The sequence below is a fragment of the Trichomonas vaginalis genome, chromosome VI, assembly GCF_026262505.1.
Source record: "Trichomonas vaginalis G3 chromosome VI, whole genome shotgun sequence".
NCBI classification, from domain to species: domain Eukaryota; phylum Parabasalia; order Trichomonadida; family Trichomonadidae; genus Trichomonas; species Trichomonas vaginalis.
In genome coordinates this window covers 11,511,505-11,527,411 of record NC_067208.1, presented here as the reverse complement: position 1 = coordinate 11,527,411, position 15,907 = coordinate 11,511,505, and the positions used below count along the sequence as shown (strand labels likewise).

At 33.9% G+C, this 15,907-nt stretch overlaps 10 protein-coding genes across 10 annotated transcripts, besides 3 other annotated features; 6 read left to right on the top strand and 4 right to left on the bottom strand.

The window, feature by feature from the left end:
* Positions 1–3,348: part of a mobile genetic element that runs on past the window's edge.
* TVAGG3_0847110 (uncharacterized protein) lies at positions 287–1,049 on the top strand (the record flags this gene model as incomplete). Its single annotated transcript, XM_051249095.1, has 1 exon — positions 287–1,049. A coding segment is annotated over one exon (763 nt), but the record flags the coding sequence as incomplete, so codon positions are not given.
* TVAGG3_0847100 (uncharacterized protein) lies at positions 1,151–1,861 on the top strand (the record flags this gene model as incomplete). The annotated part of the gene is made up of 1 exon (XM_051249094.1): positions 1,151–1,861. The coding sequence occupies one exon, from the start codon at positions 1,151–1,153 to the stop codon at positions 1,859–1,861; it is 711 nt and encodes a 236-aa protein (XP_051084569.1).
* Positions 1,892–2,395, top strand: TVAGG3_0847090 (uncharacterized protein; the record flags this gene model as incomplete). Its single annotated transcript, XM_051249093.1, has 1 exon — positions 1,892–2,395. One exon carries the CDS (start codon positions 1,892–1,894, stop codon positions 2,393–2,395), a length of 504 nt encoding a protein of 167 aa, XP_051084568.1.
* Positions 3,341–3,865: a mobile genetic element.
* A 612-nt stretch (positions 3,866–4,477) lies between these two features.
* TVAGG3_0847060 (calcium:proton antiporter protein) lies at positions 4,478–5,394 on the bottom strand (the record flags this gene model as incomplete). The annotated part of the gene is made up of 1 exon (XM_001307308.2): positions 4,501–5,394. One exon carries the CDS (start codon positions 5,392–5,394, stop codon positions 4,501–4,503), a length of 894 nt encoding a protein of 297 aa, XP_001307309.1.
* Positions 5,395–5,741: 347 nt separating this feature from the next.
* TVAGG3_0847050 (calcium:proton antiporter protein) lies at positions 5,742–6,351 on the bottom strand (the record flags this gene model as incomplete). The annotated part of the gene is made up of 1 exon (XM_001307307.2): positions 5,742–6,351. A coding segment is annotated over one exon (610 nt), but the record flags the coding sequence as incomplete, so codon positions are not given.
* A 462-nt stretch (positions 6,352–6,813) lies between these two features.
* TVAGG3_0847040 (Rho guanyl-nucleotide exchange factor protein) lies at positions 6,814–9,577 on the bottom strand (the record flags this gene model as incomplete). The annotated part of the gene is made up of 1 exon (XM_001307306.1): positions 7,206–9,542. One exon carries the CDS (start codon positions 9,540–9,542, stop codon positions 7,206–7,208), a length of 2,337 nt encoding a protein of 778 aa, XP_001307307.1.
* A 730-nt stretch (positions 9,578–10,307) lies between these two features.
* Positions 10,308–11,416: a mobile genetic element.
* Positions 11,402–12,589, top strand: TVAGG3_0847020 (uncharacterized protein; the record flags this gene model as incomplete). The annotated part of the gene is made up of 1 exon (XM_001307305.1): positions 11,402–12,589. The coding sequence occupies one exon, from the start codon at positions 11,402–11,404 to the stop codon at positions 12,587–12,589; it is 1,188 nt and encodes a 395-aa protein (XP_001307306.1).
* A 133-nt stretch (positions 12,590–12,722) lies between these two features.
* TVAGG3_0847010 (uncharacterized protein) lies at positions 12,723–13,864 on the top strand (the record flags this gene model as incomplete). Its single annotated transcript, XM_001307304.2, has 1 exon — positions 12,875–13,864. One exon carries the CDS (start codon positions 12,875–12,877, stop codon positions 13,862–13,864), a length of 990 nt encoding a protein of 329 aa, XP_001307305.1.
* A 130-nt stretch (positions 13,865–13,994) lies between these two features.
* Positions 13,995–14,547, bottom strand: TVAGG3_0847000 (calcium ion binding; the record flags this gene model as incomplete). Its single annotated transcript, XM_001307303.1, has 1 exon — positions 14,018–14,542. The coding sequence occupies one exon, from the start codon at positions 14,540–14,542 to the stop codon at positions 14,018–14,020; it is 525 nt and encodes a 174-aa protein (XP_001307304.1).
* Positions 14,548–14,607: 60 nt separating this feature from the next.
* Positions 14,608–15,744, top strand: TVAGG3_0846990 (cysteine-type peptidase protein; the record flags this gene model as incomplete). The annotated part of the gene is made up of 1 exon (XM_001307302.1): positions 14,608–15,744. One exon carries the CDS (start codon positions 14,608–14,610, stop codon positions 15,742–15,744), a length of 1,137 nt encoding a protein of 378 aa, XP_001307303.1.
* Positions 15,745–15,907: the final 163 nt, after the last annotated feature.

Here is a 15,907-nt window from a genome sequence, read left to right as displayed (position 1 = left end):
CCACGAAGCCCATATAAAACCTTCTGTTCAAACTGAAAAGTCAATAGAACCAGAAGAAAAGAAGCCAGATGTACTTTCAATAACGAACCAAGAGCTTATTGCAAAGTTCGTGAATTTCATTGAAAAACAAACCGAGTCAAAGAACCCTGACCCGCCAGTGAAAGAAGTTGAGACAAAAGAGAATGTACAGTTCATTGAAAATGTCAAGAAACAACTTCCACCACGAATGCCAAGAAGAAGAGTGAGAATAATGAAGTAAATAGATATTTTTATCCGAAGTAAATACATGCAGAACGAACAGTTAAACGAATTTACTCCAGCAGAGCATATTCATCAGATTCGCTCATATTTCGATATCATAGACAATGCAGTTCAAATTGGTGACACTAATAGAAAATATTCTGACGCAAAGATTCCATCACAACCTGGAACTGCTAAAGATAACACATGGGTAACATTCAATCTCTCACCTCCTGGTGAAAATATGTTGGACCTTTACAATACATTCATTACGTATAAAATGGAAGGTCAATTTATTGCAGATAAAGAAATTGGTTCAGGTTCCAATAAAACAAACCCACCAGGATTTTGGATTGGTTTCGATGACGCTTTCTATGCAGTTGCTGGATATCAAATCCTTGCAAATGGTCGTATCGTATATTCTCAAGACAACGCAAGAGAAGAAGCATATATAACTTCAAACTCACAAACTACCGAACAAATAAAGAAAGTAGATGTTTTCTCAAAGACTCGACATGAAGATGTATGGAGTCATTCGGGAACATGCAGAACAGGACAAATTGTTAGTGGTCCAATTACAGCAGGAAAATCATTTGATTTTAAGCTTCGTTTAAGAATTCCTGTTAGAAGATTCCTTCCATTAGAAGCTATTCGATTTATTCCAGCTTTTGCAGGAAACATTCAGCTTAAAGTAAAGTTCAGTAGCGACGCCTTACAATGCACATCTATATCTGTAAATGATATCGTTGCTTTCAATCCAACTCTTAAAGTTGCATTTGCTTCAGATTCAAATCCACCGACAAATAAATTTGTTCCATGGAATGAACCATTCACTATGATAACGAAGGCAGTAGAAGCTAGTGGAACAGTTACTATTACAACTGTAAACCAGCAACTATTTCGAACAAAGATGGATTTTAATGAATGTTTCATTCATCCAAAGTCATTCTCTTTAGACCCTAACATTTATACAGAACTTGTAGAACATTATACAAACGAGGCTTTATGTTTTCCTGTTAAAGTTATGGATTGGATTCCTATGGACGGTTCATTCTCAAAGAATACAGATAGTTCAAGTGCAACATTTACAGCAGCTTATACGCCTATTAATGTTAAAAGTATTTGGGCACTATTTAGAAAGAAAGACAACTATTATGTTAATTTTGAGAACCCTAAGTTTAAATATCTTCAGCTTTCCATGGGAGCTTATGGAAATATGCCTGCAGAACCTGAAAAATCATATGGACCTGTATTTTATGAAATGGTTGCGAACGCTTGCAATACAAACAATGATATGATTGGATTTAATGAAGATGTTATGAGGTCATTGGTGGATGATGGTAGTGTGGAACATAAATGGGATAGCTATGACAACACACATTTCTTATGTGGTTTTCCAACAGAAGTGGACTTTTGCTTCCAGCAAGGTCAAACATCTACTGCTCCAATAACATACAAATTGTCTGTTAAAGGACCTATTGAACTAGCAACTGAAAACGTACCAAAGCCACTTATTGGATTTATGAGGGATTGTTGCTTTGCCATTCAGGTAAGACAGTCAGGCATACCAATAATAAGACTTGACGACTATAACTTAGCAACTGACGACAGTGAGGAATAAAGGATGAACGTTTATTTTTAAAGCTTATAAATGAGTTCTTCATCAAGCTCTCGCGAACCTTCACCATCTATGAAACAAACTTTACCAAACGATTATGGAGCACCTATTGAATATTTCTTACGAGCTGCACAATGGCAAAGAGCAGTCTCACCAAGGTTAGGTGTTCCACCAGCTCCTGTCAAAAATAGCATTTGGTCAAGTCCTTATATAAAATATGGTCTCCCACTAGGTTTGCTAGCTACAGCAGGAGCAGTTATGATGTTGAAAAGAAATAAAGCAAATGTTGTAAATAATACTGAAGTAGCTGAAGTTAAACAAACTCCAACACCTTCACAAGCAAAACCAACGTCAAAACCAACGCCTTCGCCAAAACCAACGTCAAAACCAACGCCTTCACAAGCAAAACCTTCAATGACTCCTGAACCTATGGAAGTACAAACTCCTATTCAAAAGTCAACTCCTAAACCGACTCCAACATTTAAACCAGAACCTACTCCTCAAATAAATCGTAAAACTCCTGCGTTTCCTTACTGAAAAAAATAACGTTATTTTTATTTAATATTAAAATTTTTATTTGATTGAAATGACGACTAAAGTCACTGAAGCAATGAAACAAAAGTTTTTGGTAGAATACATTAAATCAGGAACTATTCCAGAAGGTTTTTACATTCATACTATGAAGGATGGTAGAGTTCAGTTTAGAAAGATAAAGCAACCATTAGATAGAGAAGGTATATTAAGGAAGATTAAACTTCATGAGGACAACATTGCTGAACTTAGGAAGAAGTTAGAAGAGTTGGAGAAAGGAAGAGAGTTATAAAGCAATGAATTCAACAAGGTTAGAAATGAGGGTAGAAATGAGGTTAGATCTACCCTTCTACCCTAAACTTAAATGGATGTTTTCATACGTGTGAGGGTGGTGATATCATTAATTTTTAAGTTTATTTTTATATAAATGACGAAAACTATTGAGATAACAAACTACAACGGTCATGAGTTCAAGAATTTGTTCTTCGTTCCTCGTGAAAATACATTCTATCAGATACGAGGGAGAAAGGGTAAAGTTAGTTTGAGCGTTTATGAAGGAATGAAGAATGGAAAGTTTATACAAGCATACGATACAAACGGTAAACGTGTTTCATTAGCTTTGTCAAAACTTACTAACATTTATTTTGACAGTGATTTTGACTCTGACGATTGGAGCGACAGCAGCGATACTGAAGAATATGAACTATTGTGTGAAGCACAGCAATGGGAAGAGTTGCAATACTTTTGTAAGTGAGAACTTTTATTTTTACAGTAGTGAAGTCGTTTGTGAAAACGTTAGTGAGGTGAAGTGGTTGGCGGCTTTGTAAATATTTAAGGTTAAGTTGGTGTTGTCGTTTGTGTTGTAAAATATACGTTAATGGTTTTGTAAAGTGTCAAATTCACATATCAGGTGTAAGGAGGCTCGCAGTGCCTCTGTACACGACTTAGGTATACTAACTGTAAGATCATGAGATATAGCAATATATGTTTAAACCAACTTATATTTTGGTTGTACACCACTTGTATGTGCCGGATACCATTGTGTCAAATTTTTTCTGAAATTAACTTTAAAAGTACTAAGTAAGATCATGAGATATAGCAATATATGTTTAAACCAACTTATATTTTGGTTGTACACCACTTGTATGTGCCGGATACCATTGTGTCAAATTTTTTCTGAAATTAACTTTAAAAGTACTAAGTAAGATCATGAGATATAGCAATATATGTTTAAACCAACTTATATTTTGGTTGTACACCACTTGTATGTGCCGGATACCATTGTGTCAAATTTTTTCTGAAATTAACTTTAAAAGTACTAAGTAAGATCATTTATTTTTGCATAATATAATGCCAATATGGTTTCTTTTGATTTTATTTCATTTATAAGCAAATCAGATTTACCCAAAAACTCCACTCCATAAGCGTTCATTTGCTAAATTAAAAAGTGACAATGGGCTAGTCTGTCCCTTTCTCTTAAAGATATATAAATAAAATAAAGCAAAATATATAAAAATATTAAAAGTTAATAGATATTTCTTTAAGGCTCCGGATTCCACCATTTCAATTTTAATATGGTCTTCCGTCAATAAAAGAGTTTTCATAACTTATAATTAAAGATATTATATTAGTGTAAAGAAAATGACCAAAATATTCCTTTCCAATATTTAGAAATGACCAAATTATTCCTTTCCAATATTTAGAAATTTAAACCTAAACGCTTCATTAATATCCATTGAGATATATATTCTATGATGTATATCAATTCTACATTTATCAGCACATCTAAAAAATGTCTTCTTCCACTAACATGAGTTATAACGTGCTTTTTCCGAAAATGATAGACTAGGATTTATATGTATTATAGAGCGTATTTTTCATCTTTTTAAAATTTTTGAATAAAAAGAATCAACTTGATTGTTTTTATAAAAGATTAAAGCTTAATCCCATGGTAAGAAGCTAGTTTGAATTAAAGTCAGATGAGTGTGTGTGCATCCTTAACAAAAATATCAAAAACAAATTACCGTTACAATTTCATTCAGCTTATTGTAATCAATAAGAATACCAATATTTCTAAATATTATAATTCATAGAAGTTAATATAAATATTTTTAGAATTTTTCGAAGTAATACACAACTGAAATTAATAAGAAAATAATAAGGAAAGAGAGACCAGTGGAATAGTTGATTCTCTTTTCCATTAGAATAGCGTTCCTAAGGAATACAGCTACAACAATACTTGCAATGTCAATGACAGGGAAAATCATTGTAAACATTACATCTGTCACTTTTGTCTTAAACAAAATAAGAGAAATGAGCATCAGAGCGGGCATTTCCAAGAGAGCGGTCAAAATAGCTCCCTGGTTTCCAATTTCCATTGACAAACCGATATTTCCATTCAAAGCAAACTTAATTGCGTTCATGTACTCAGCGGCGTTTGGAATCAACGTGTAGAAGATGAGACCGACAAATCTCTCTGAGAAATGCATCTTCTCCAATGCTTCTGGAATCTTTTCTGTCATAACATGAGCCATTAAAGAAAACGTGACAGTGGAAAGTGCCAAAATAATAATTGCAGCCAATTGGGACATTCCTCCTGAGTTTTCTTCTACGTGATCAACTTTGTAGATGTGCGCGTGTGTTCTCACAGAGAAAACAACAGAAATAATGAAAATAACTGGCATTAATAATGTAGTGATATACATAAGAGGAGCTGCATAGAGTTTGTAGATTGGATCATCATAGATTCTCTTTAAATCACGTGATATACAGTATTTGCATTGAATTGTTTGATTTCCTGGCTCTGTACCGTTAATTTCGCACTGATTGCAGTTGTAATCAGTTCCGCCGTGGATGTGGTAGAAGATTGAAGGGAAAAGAACAGATATAATGGCAAGAAGAAGGAAGTAGCCACCAATGGATTGTGCTTTCTTGTTGAGAACTGTCTCTTTCCACTTTAATCCGGCTGCAAACATGGCAACACCAGGAATAATGAGCAAGTTCATAAGGAAAGCTCCTGTAATGGCTGCACGTGTGATGTCGACAAGTCCCTTTCGAAGAGAAAAGTAGTAAAGTAATAATTCGATGGATGAAAGGAAAACTGAACAGAGAATTGAGCCAATGATAATACCAAGATGCTTGGAAAGATCATCTACGCACACACCGATGAAGTATGCTGCAGGTGTTGCACCTAATAATGCAAATACACTTCCAAGTACTGGATCTCCAAGGCCGGTATGTCCGAAATTGACGAAACCGACAAGTAGGGCTAAGAATACGAATGGCATGAAGTTGATATAGATAACATCGAAGCCGTAAATCGTGAATTTGAAATAAAACCAGGATCCTGAGGTATTGCAAAGGATTAAAGGGATGCCAGTCTTCTTTTCTGTAGATGGTGCAAAGTATATGTCGGCAGGATTCTCGACAAGTGCAAGCTTTAACAACTTAAACATTGTTTTCGCCATTGGAATGAAGTAAACAAGCTCCCAAGAGCATGCAGCGGACGCAAGTGTGGTTGTACCATAAATTGGAAGTAATAGATACCATAAAATCTTAGCAAAAATGTTTGATTTCGTTGTTTCCTTTGAATACGCGATTTTTCCAAATGGATACAAGACAAACCATGCTGCTCTAAGACAGAATAAGCCATGTTTGTAGAATACTATAGTAATAAAGAAGAAAAGACTTAAAATAACAAAGGATAAACTTACCCACCAACCAAAGAATAATGTCCAAAGAATATTTCCAACAGAGCATGTCCTATGCTTCTTGAATGACTCGAGAGCTTCAATTGTTGGAAGATTTAAGTCTGTTCTTGGTGGAGTTGGACGATAACCCATGACGTGAGGGATTTCATCTGTATCAATATGAACACTAGATACTTCACTGGTGTCGTCATCTGGTTGTACTGTGTAATTATTCAGCTGAACATTGTCAATAAGAGGAGTGTTGTTGGTCATTTTTAAATGATTGAAAATGTAAAATCCACTCTCAATTTATGATCGGCAATATTTCCCTAATAGTGGCTAATTTTGATAATTAGTGAATTTCAAATCTTTCCTCATGAAAATGATTTATCATTCAATTTTGGAAAATTTAAATTAATGCATAAAATAATGTTTCCAATACTTTTGACAAAAACTATTAAATTATTCCTCTCTCAAAAATTGAGAACGATAAAATTAACCCATTTAATTTGAGAGAGTAAGTTCACAAGAGTGGTCAGATTACAATTTATACATATAGGTATTCTGTAGTGTTTTTTTTAAAAAGCATTGAACTCTTGTCAGATCCGGTAAAATACCGTATATTTTAAACACTCATATTATGCAGTTAATTTTTATGAACGATGGGGTTAGTTTAAACGATGCTGAATTATCGTTAAAAGTGACATTCAATCAAATTTCATCTATCCTTTAGGATGTCTTCCCATATGAATGTTTAACTAAACTTTGAATTTGCTTAGCATTACATAGATATATTTAATACTAAATTATATTACGCTTACAAGTTTACCGTCATTTCAAATATTTCATACGAAAAAACCTTGCTTTGAGCTAGACATATAGAAATTTATAAGAGAAATCAAAAGTGTATGCCGAACATACCAATTCTCCAGATGCTTTGGCTTTAAAAATAATAATATTTTGTTTTTCAACCAAAATCAAACGATAATTTATATACATGAAAGTACAAGTATATAATTTCCATCTCAATAAATCCTTTCATGATAGCTTAAACGCAATACAAATTGAAAAGAAAGAAATAACATAATTTTATTCTATAAAAGAACTGAAAGCATACATATAGTACACTAATTACAAACAGATTGCAGGTAATCACTGTCAATTACATTAGTTCTCAAAAATTCGAGTGTATACAACTGATCTGAGATTCCATCATCAGTTCTTCCTCCAAATACGTATATATTATTATCAGATATAGCTACTGATGCAAATGATATCGATTTGGGGAACTGATATTCATTCTTAAACACAAACCACTGTCCAACTGGTGCCAAACAGAAAGGAATAGAGCTTCCTGCACCGCCAAAGAGCCAGATGTGCTCTTTAGCAACAAATAAGCTATGTCCAATTCTCGGTGTTGGTTCGATTCCAAGAATATTAAATTCTATCCAGCCAAGGGCTAAAGAAGTCATAACGTAGGTAGTTGAATTGTCATTTCCACCTACGATATATACTCTTCTGTTAAGCTCGTGCATAGAATGGAACTTTAAGTCAGGGATTGGAGATTTTTCGCAAATTCGTGACCATTCTTGCTTCTCAAAGTCAAAGTAGTAAGTCTTGAATGGACTTCCACCACTAAGAATCAAGCCTGTTCCATGCCACCCGCACATGGCTAAGCCAGAACCGCAAAGTTCCGGAATTCCAGGTAATTCTTTCCATTCTCCTTCTTGATAGACCCAGAAGTCGGATAATTGTCCAGACGGTCCTTCACCACCGTACATGTACAATGCTTGTCCTTCGGAATACGATACTAAATCGTGACGTGCAGGGAAGGGAAGTTCCTCAACCGCCCATGATTGTCCATCAAAAATCATCATTTTATTCGAGACAATACCACATTCATCACGACCTCCGATGACGTAAAATTTTTCATTGAGAAAAACCGCCGAAGCCCTCTGAATTTTCATTGGAGCAATTGAAAGCTTTTTCCATTTCAAACCTGGCTCATGAGCAGAGTTCATACGACCATTCCATTGAGAAGTTTCTTGCATAACGTCATCAAACTCTTTTGCGAACTTTTCTTGTTCGAAAATGTATTTTATTGGTTTCTTTATTGTTGGATGAGAAATAAACACTGATGATCCAACGCGTCTGACATTTGTGTCTATGTATTCGAATTTGTAGATGTCAGCGTAACTCGGACTTAAAATTCTGAACCAATTACTTGACAAAACAAAGATTTTGTTAGCACCAACAGCAGATGTGACCTTGTAAGAGTCTACATAGAACTCGTTATCAGGGAGTTTGTATCCAGGAAGCTCTTTTTGCAAATTAAATTCTGAATTTTCTTCTTGTTCACATTTATCTTGCTGTCTTCGTGTATCATTCATCTTCTCTAGAGCAATGAATAGCGCTGAGTAGTCTGGATGACCTGGAGGAGTTGCTTCAATCAGTCTTAGAATATGAGATCTGTAATTTGGAGCTCTTTGAACAGGTCTGACCAATAATGATATAATTTCTAAGCCATTGAGTTCAGGGATTGCTTCAATTTTAGCATATTCAGCAGCAAATTGTGGATTCTTTTCTCTTTGAGTAACAATTGCATCTTTTAATGAAGGAAATATAGAAACGTAATCATTATATGAGTTGAGATCCATTGCTAACTTTAGAAGAGCTGTTCCATACGTAGAAAAGAAAGAAGTTCCATTTTCTTGGAAAGCTTTTAATGAATCTTGATGAATAATCATTGCTGTCATGTAGAATGACTCAAAGATTGTTTCAACTCTGGTGTTAAGTATCGAATATTTATTGATAAATGGTATTATATACTGCATTATCAAGTTTAATGATTTCAAGTAAAGTTCTTCGTTTTTAAGTATTTCTGTAACGACATTTGCACGTTTTCTTGCTGATTTTAGATGATTTTTCTCTAGATTTGCAGCAATATAAACTTTGTTTTGCAAAATTAAATTAATCGGCATTGTTTCTATGATCTTTTCACCTGTATATGTAGAAGGAATGAATTGATCACTATCTACATCGAACATATTTGAAAGTGAATAGCAAATATCTATGATTCTAATTGGAGTATGTAAATTAACGGTATAGTCCATAACAAATTCACCTTGAAATGTGCAAATTGGAATAGTAAATGTATTAATTGGATATAAAATTGTGTCTCTGAGTTCTAAAAATGTTTCGATTTTCTGTAATTCGAATGAACCAGATGGAATTATTGCAATGTGTTCAAGTAAATCAGTGATATGCCCACTTTCGATATTCAAAATTGTATTCGGTGTTCGCAAAAAGAGCTGAAATTGACCTTTGATGTTAATTTCATCTGATATAAACTGAATGAGTTCGGAAACTTCAAAATCCTTTATAGATATATATGATACCAAGGATTGTATATTCTTATATACAACTTTTATCTTACAAAAACTAGCCCATGAAGGCAAATCCATAATTGAAAATTTTAGTTCAAAAAAGTCAGTATCGGATTGCTATTCTCCAACAAATTTAAAAATCCGTTACTTGGATTTAGCCAATATGGATGTAGTAAGTACACATACAGCGAATAATCATATATCCTATTGAAAATAATGAAGATTTTTGAATAAAATATTTGATAACTCTGTTGAACGAGGCCTTAACCAGAAACCTAATTAATTATTGAGCTTGATAAGTGGTTTATCTCTCTAAACATCATAAAAACAGATATATTTTAATTGAATAAAAAATTTCAATGAAGATTCTTAATAGTTATAGCTCATTCTCCAAATACAAATATTTACTTAATCTCAGATTGTTATATATTTGATAATGACATAATATATGATTTTAACCTCAAAGTGATTATGGCATACATACAGCAAGCGCGTAAACATATATACCTAGCTGGCATAGTAAATAGGTTGATTGGCGAGCGGTTTTTAGGAAGATTTACTTCGACCAATAGAATTAAGTTGATTTCCATAGAATTATTAAAAGGTATATCAACATCTATGCGAACCGTATGATGTATTTGTTAATGCGCGGTGACAAACTGAGAAACGCGATGTTGGCAAATGTAATTCTGGGTTCAGCATTGAAAAGTGATATAAAAAATATGAATAAAATAGTGTTTAGATGTCATTTAGCAATTGCGGAATTTTTTTGCACCCCCGGTTTTAAAAAGCAATAAAAAGAATTTTATTAGGTTTACAAAAATAAAATTAAAATAAATATATTGTTGTAAACGAAAACGATAAAAACAGTTTGACAGAAAAAGTGACACTTTACATGGCAAAAAATAGAGCCTTACTTTTGAGATACTTGAGATTGAAACTGAATCTTATGAGGCGGTGATCTTGAATCACTACCTCATAAGGTTCAGTTTCATATAAAATTTGTTGCAATTTGTTATTCTTTTGCAATTATTTCTTATAAGATTTTACATCTTTTAGCGGGGAATGTTTGTTATCATGTTATTATATTTTATACACGATAACGAACATTCCTCTAAATTGCTGAGAAACTTTGAGGAAATGTCGAACAATTTCCTCAAAGTTTCTCAGATTTATATAGATCACTAGAGTCCCCTAGGCACTGATTCTGGTTCAGTACCTAGGAGGCTCTAGTTCTCTAACGAACTGATAAAATGTTTTTAAATTTTTGGATATTGCTACCTGTGAAGCACTGACTTCAAGTCAGTACCTCACAGGTAGCAATTACATTGAAATGGGAGAAACTTTGTCCGAATGTTAAACTATTCGGACAAAGTTTCTCCCATTTGTAGTGGAGATGGAAGGCTTTGAGGTATATTGTATTAATATATACCCAAAGCCTTCCATCTCCACTTGAAAGTTCCAAAACTTTGGGTTAATAGTTTGCAATTAACCCAAAGTTTTGGAACTTTCTAGAAGGAATTGCAGGGTAAGAGGTACATATTCATACTATGTACCTCTTACCTCCAATTCCTTCCTTAACATAAACAAATTTGGAGTTAATTGTTTGCAATTAACTCCGGGTTTGTTGACCTCCAAATGAAAATGAAAGGGTAAGAGGTATATAGTGACCCTATATGCCTCTTACCCTTTCATTCTCATTAATTATGGGAGAAACTTTGGCGAATGTTAAATTATTCGACCAAAGTTTCTCCCATTTTTTGAAGGGATTGGAGGCTATGAGATACTGATGCAATGTCAGTACCTCATGGCCTCCAATTCCATCCTGAACTGATCAAAGTGGACCTTACATGCATTTGAAATTTGCCATGTAAAGTCCACTTTTTGAGAGAGAGAAGATTTGACTGCGTCAAATCCTCTTTTTCGTTTACGAGAATATGAACCTTACTATTTCTTCGCTTGTCCTCGCCAATAAAGCATACAAATCACCATTCCTTACATTCACGGAATCGTCCCTTCCGAAGAAATTGACATTGAACAGTATTTTTGCCAATAAATTCACATCTTCTTTTGCTAATTTCTATTCATCGATCGGCAGTGCATCAATTGTATCATCTTCATTTTCAAGATTCTTAAATTCGCCTTTAGTATTTGATAAAGCCACAACAACAACACGAAACCAAGAAAGACAATCTTTTAGTTCAGAGTTTAATGAAACATATTATAACTTTACTAACCTTACTTCAGATTTCTTCGGTGGAGCCATCGAAGTAGTAGGCTCTACAGCTTTCACAGGCTTAGTTGATAATTGCACATTTACCAGCAACACTGCTTTAATGGGTGGTTCTATCTACGTTGCTGGAACACAAATCAGTTTAGAAGTTAAATTAAGTGCATTTTCTAATAATTCAGCTTTAGCTGGATCAGATCTCTTCCTCCATCTTAAAAACGCAACGATTAACAGAACGACATTTAAAGAGCCTAAAGATGGCAGCTATAGAATTTTCATCCAATCAGCAAATAACATTCTTTTCAATTATGTAACATTCCTCGGTAATGCATACAAAGTAAAGAGACTTTCCACACAAACACATATCGAATTCAAAAATGGATGCTATTGCAATGAAAATCCATTCGTTGGCGATGACCAAACAAATATTACAATTGGACCTGCCTGTATTTACATAGAAAATAACAAAACTAACTCAGTAACAAATAATGGAAGCTGCATACACTGTACTTTCACAACAGCTCCAGCAACAACCCTCACATCTGTTAAATTAGGAACTGAAGCTTATATAATTATCGGTGTTGTTGCCTTCTTCTTCGTTCTTTCAATCCTTGGTGTTATCCTCGGATCAATTCGTGCAAAGCGCCTTCCAGATAACCAGAAATTACTCGAAAGATCTTCTGATGAGGAAAATGAATTAGATAATCCTGAAGATCAAGAAAATCCGCCAGCATCTCCATCAAAGGCTGGTGATAAACCTGCAGCCGCTCCTGCTCCACAAGGAATGGCTCCACCTCCAGCTCAAAAACCTCTACCACCAGCTAAACCAGCTGAACAGCCTGCAGCACAGCCAGCAGCACAACCAGCAGCAGCTCCGGCTCCAGCTCAAAAGTAATCTGATATTAATATTTTTTTTTATTTTTCATTGTCTATTTTATCAAAATACATTTAAATTCTTTATACATTTTTAAATACCTATGATTTTACATTTTTAAATTCATAGCCTTTTTTAAAATGGAAGAAGCAAAACAATAAAACCAAATTAAATTTACTTCAAATTAGCAATTTCTCTGAGGATTTATTACTGATTTAGGGCACACTTTTATTTCCAGTAAAATAATCAGATAGTTTTCCAAAAGATTTCTAAAATTTTTGAAATAACGAATAATTTTCAATTGTAATGGATTCTGATGTCAAACAAGCTCCTGACATCGAATCTAATGAACAAGAAACTAATAATGAAGAAGAAACAACAAATGAACCAGAATTTAATGACGAAAATCCACCACTGCCAACAGAATCTCCGTTATTTGTAGAGCAAGAAGTTATTAAACCCGAATCAGAAGATCAAGCAGAAGTTCAATCTACAAGTTCTACAGAAGCAAATCCTAATACTTTTCCTTTAACAGGATATGAATCTCCAATTGTTGGGGATTCAGAATCGACAGGAGAATCTAAAAAGTCTGAAATAGAAGTTAGTGCTCTATTTCATGGCGTTCCAACTGCTTCTTCCAAAAAATCTAAGAAAACAAAAAAGAAAAAAACTAAACCCAAACCAGAACCTTCTAAACTACCTCCTCTTACGCAATCATCTAGTTCTACTAACGAGTCTGTTCCAATTCAAGCAAAAATTGAGAATGAAATCGGAAAAAGAACTCGATCGATGTTAGTTGAACAAAAAAGGCAAAAAGCGGCAGAAGATTTGCAAAAAAAGATAGAAGAGAAAGATCAGAAAACTAGAGAAACTTTATATAACAATTCTGCAGCGAATTACCAACGCGCCTGTGAAAAATGCATTGCAGAGCAACAAAAAGTCGCTATTGTTGCGAATAGACGCTCTTTACAAATGTCTGAGTACCAAATGCATTGCATGAATAAGATTCAGCGAAATGAAGAAGCCGAACGAAGAGCGATGGAAATTCAATATCAAAAAGTTCAAAAGATGCAAGAAAGAGCTGCTGATAGATGGCTAAAGCAACATATAGCAGCACAAGTTTCTCAGCAAATCGAAAGAAGAAGAGAATCTGCAGCAAGACAAAAAGTTAGAAGAGAAGCAGAGCGTTTAGCCAAAATAGAAAGAGAACTAGCCGAAAAAAGACAGAAGGAGCTTGAAGAAAAGAGAATTATTGAAAATGCTATTATGAAAATGGGGAATTCTTCCCGCAACTAAATATTTGTTTGTATTTGTATGTAATTAAGCAAAATATTTTTCAAAATTACCATTAACTTATATGAAAATTTATATTAAATATATTTTGAATATCATGAAGAGTTATTATGCAAAACATAGTAATTTTGAATTTAAATATTACAAACAGTTTAGTTAATTATCAAGACTATGGTTAATTGCATTGATAAATTCTGTTTGAGAAATTGCGCCAACATTTGTAGTGTGAATATTGAAATCATTGGCACAACCTCTAACAGTCATGATTATTTCCCCTAATTCATCAGGTGACAAGTCTTCACCGAGTTCTTGTGCAACATGTGTAAGATCATCAAGGGAAATGGTATTATCTGAATCAATATCTAAGTTATTGAATGATCTAACAAGTTGTGCTTGTGTCTGTGGTTCGTTTATTTTTTCAAGAATAATCTGAGTAAATTCGTTAAAGTTAATACCATCATCTTTAGGTCCACTTGTTTCTCTGGCTTCAATATCTTTTATCATGGCGTGAAGTTCATCGAGGGTTGGATTAAAGCCAAGAACTCTCAAGGCAACTCTAACTTCATCAGGTGCAATTGTACCTCCACCATTTTTATCAAAAAGGTTGAAGGCTTTCCTCAATTCCTGCTTCTCGCCATCTGTCAAAACGAAATTATGCTTGCGAACATGAGCATTCTTCATTTTCGAAACGTTCTATAAAAAGTGACAATAAATTTTAGAAAAAAAAAGTAAATTTTTTATAAAAAATGTTTTTCTTCATTACTTTAGGATATTGTGCTAAATATGCAATCTTATTTGCAGGCTCCAAGGATTGGTCTAACTACAGACATCAAGCAGATGTCTATTATATGTATGGAATCTTAAAATCTCATGGTTTTGACGATGATCATATTTCCATGTGGACTTATAATGATATTGCAGACAACGAATTAAACCCTTATCCTGGAAAAGTCTTCCATACCCTTAACAATACAAATATTTATCCTGGAAAAGAAAAAATTGATTTTCTCGGAGAGAACTGCTCAAGCACAAAATTCATTCGATATCTAAAAGAACTCAACACAACGAAGGATGATGATCTCTTCATCTTTTATAATGATCATGGCTCTGCAAATATCTTGTCAACCCCTGTTGGCCGTCCCATTACTACATATCAATTAGGCAATACAATTATTACTATGAGCAAGACTCGCAAATTCAGAAAAATGTTCTTCCTTGTTGAGGCTTGCAACAGTGGCTGCTTAAAGGATTCTATTGTATCACCAAACGTTGCAGTAATCACCGCAGCTCAATGCAGCGAATCTAGCTATTCAGCGATTAACAGCAAGTGGGCAGGAGCCTTCTTATCCAATGAATTTTCTGCTTATGTCATAAGAGAGATTGAAATGAATCCCACCCACACAATTAACTCTCTTTTTGAAAATGTTCATGAAAAAATGAGCCATTCTACTCCAACTATATTTGGTGATATTCTTGATACACCAATTTCCGATTTTATTGGCGTTGGACCAAAAAGTTCTATTAGAAGACAAGCGCTTGACGAAGAAGATGAAAAAATTGTACATGCAGAACTTTATGCTAAACCAGAAGCTCGCGAAAGGTACTACCAGCACCAAAAATACATGAAATCACTTACAGAAAAGATGGAAAATGCAATCAATACTATTGTTAACAAAGTTGCAGGCCAAGAGGCTCCAATCTTTATGAAATTACACGATTTACCTGATGTCAGAAAGTGCTACGAACCAGTTTTGGAGGAATACTTCACAAAGTTTGGTGAATATAACCAAGACACATCATACCTTATTACTCCTCTCAAAGCTCTCTGCACAAAGTATGATTCTAAGGTTATCATTGATGCTATTGACACAACCCTTGTTTAAATGTTTAGTAAATGTTTGTCTTATGATTATTCATGTCAATATTTTTAAATTATTGTAAAATTTATTTAATTTTGCAATCAAGAATACATATTTTAATATCCATGATTACTCTCATATTTACTTAAAGAAATTATTAGTTGCATCCATATTCTTGACAGTATTA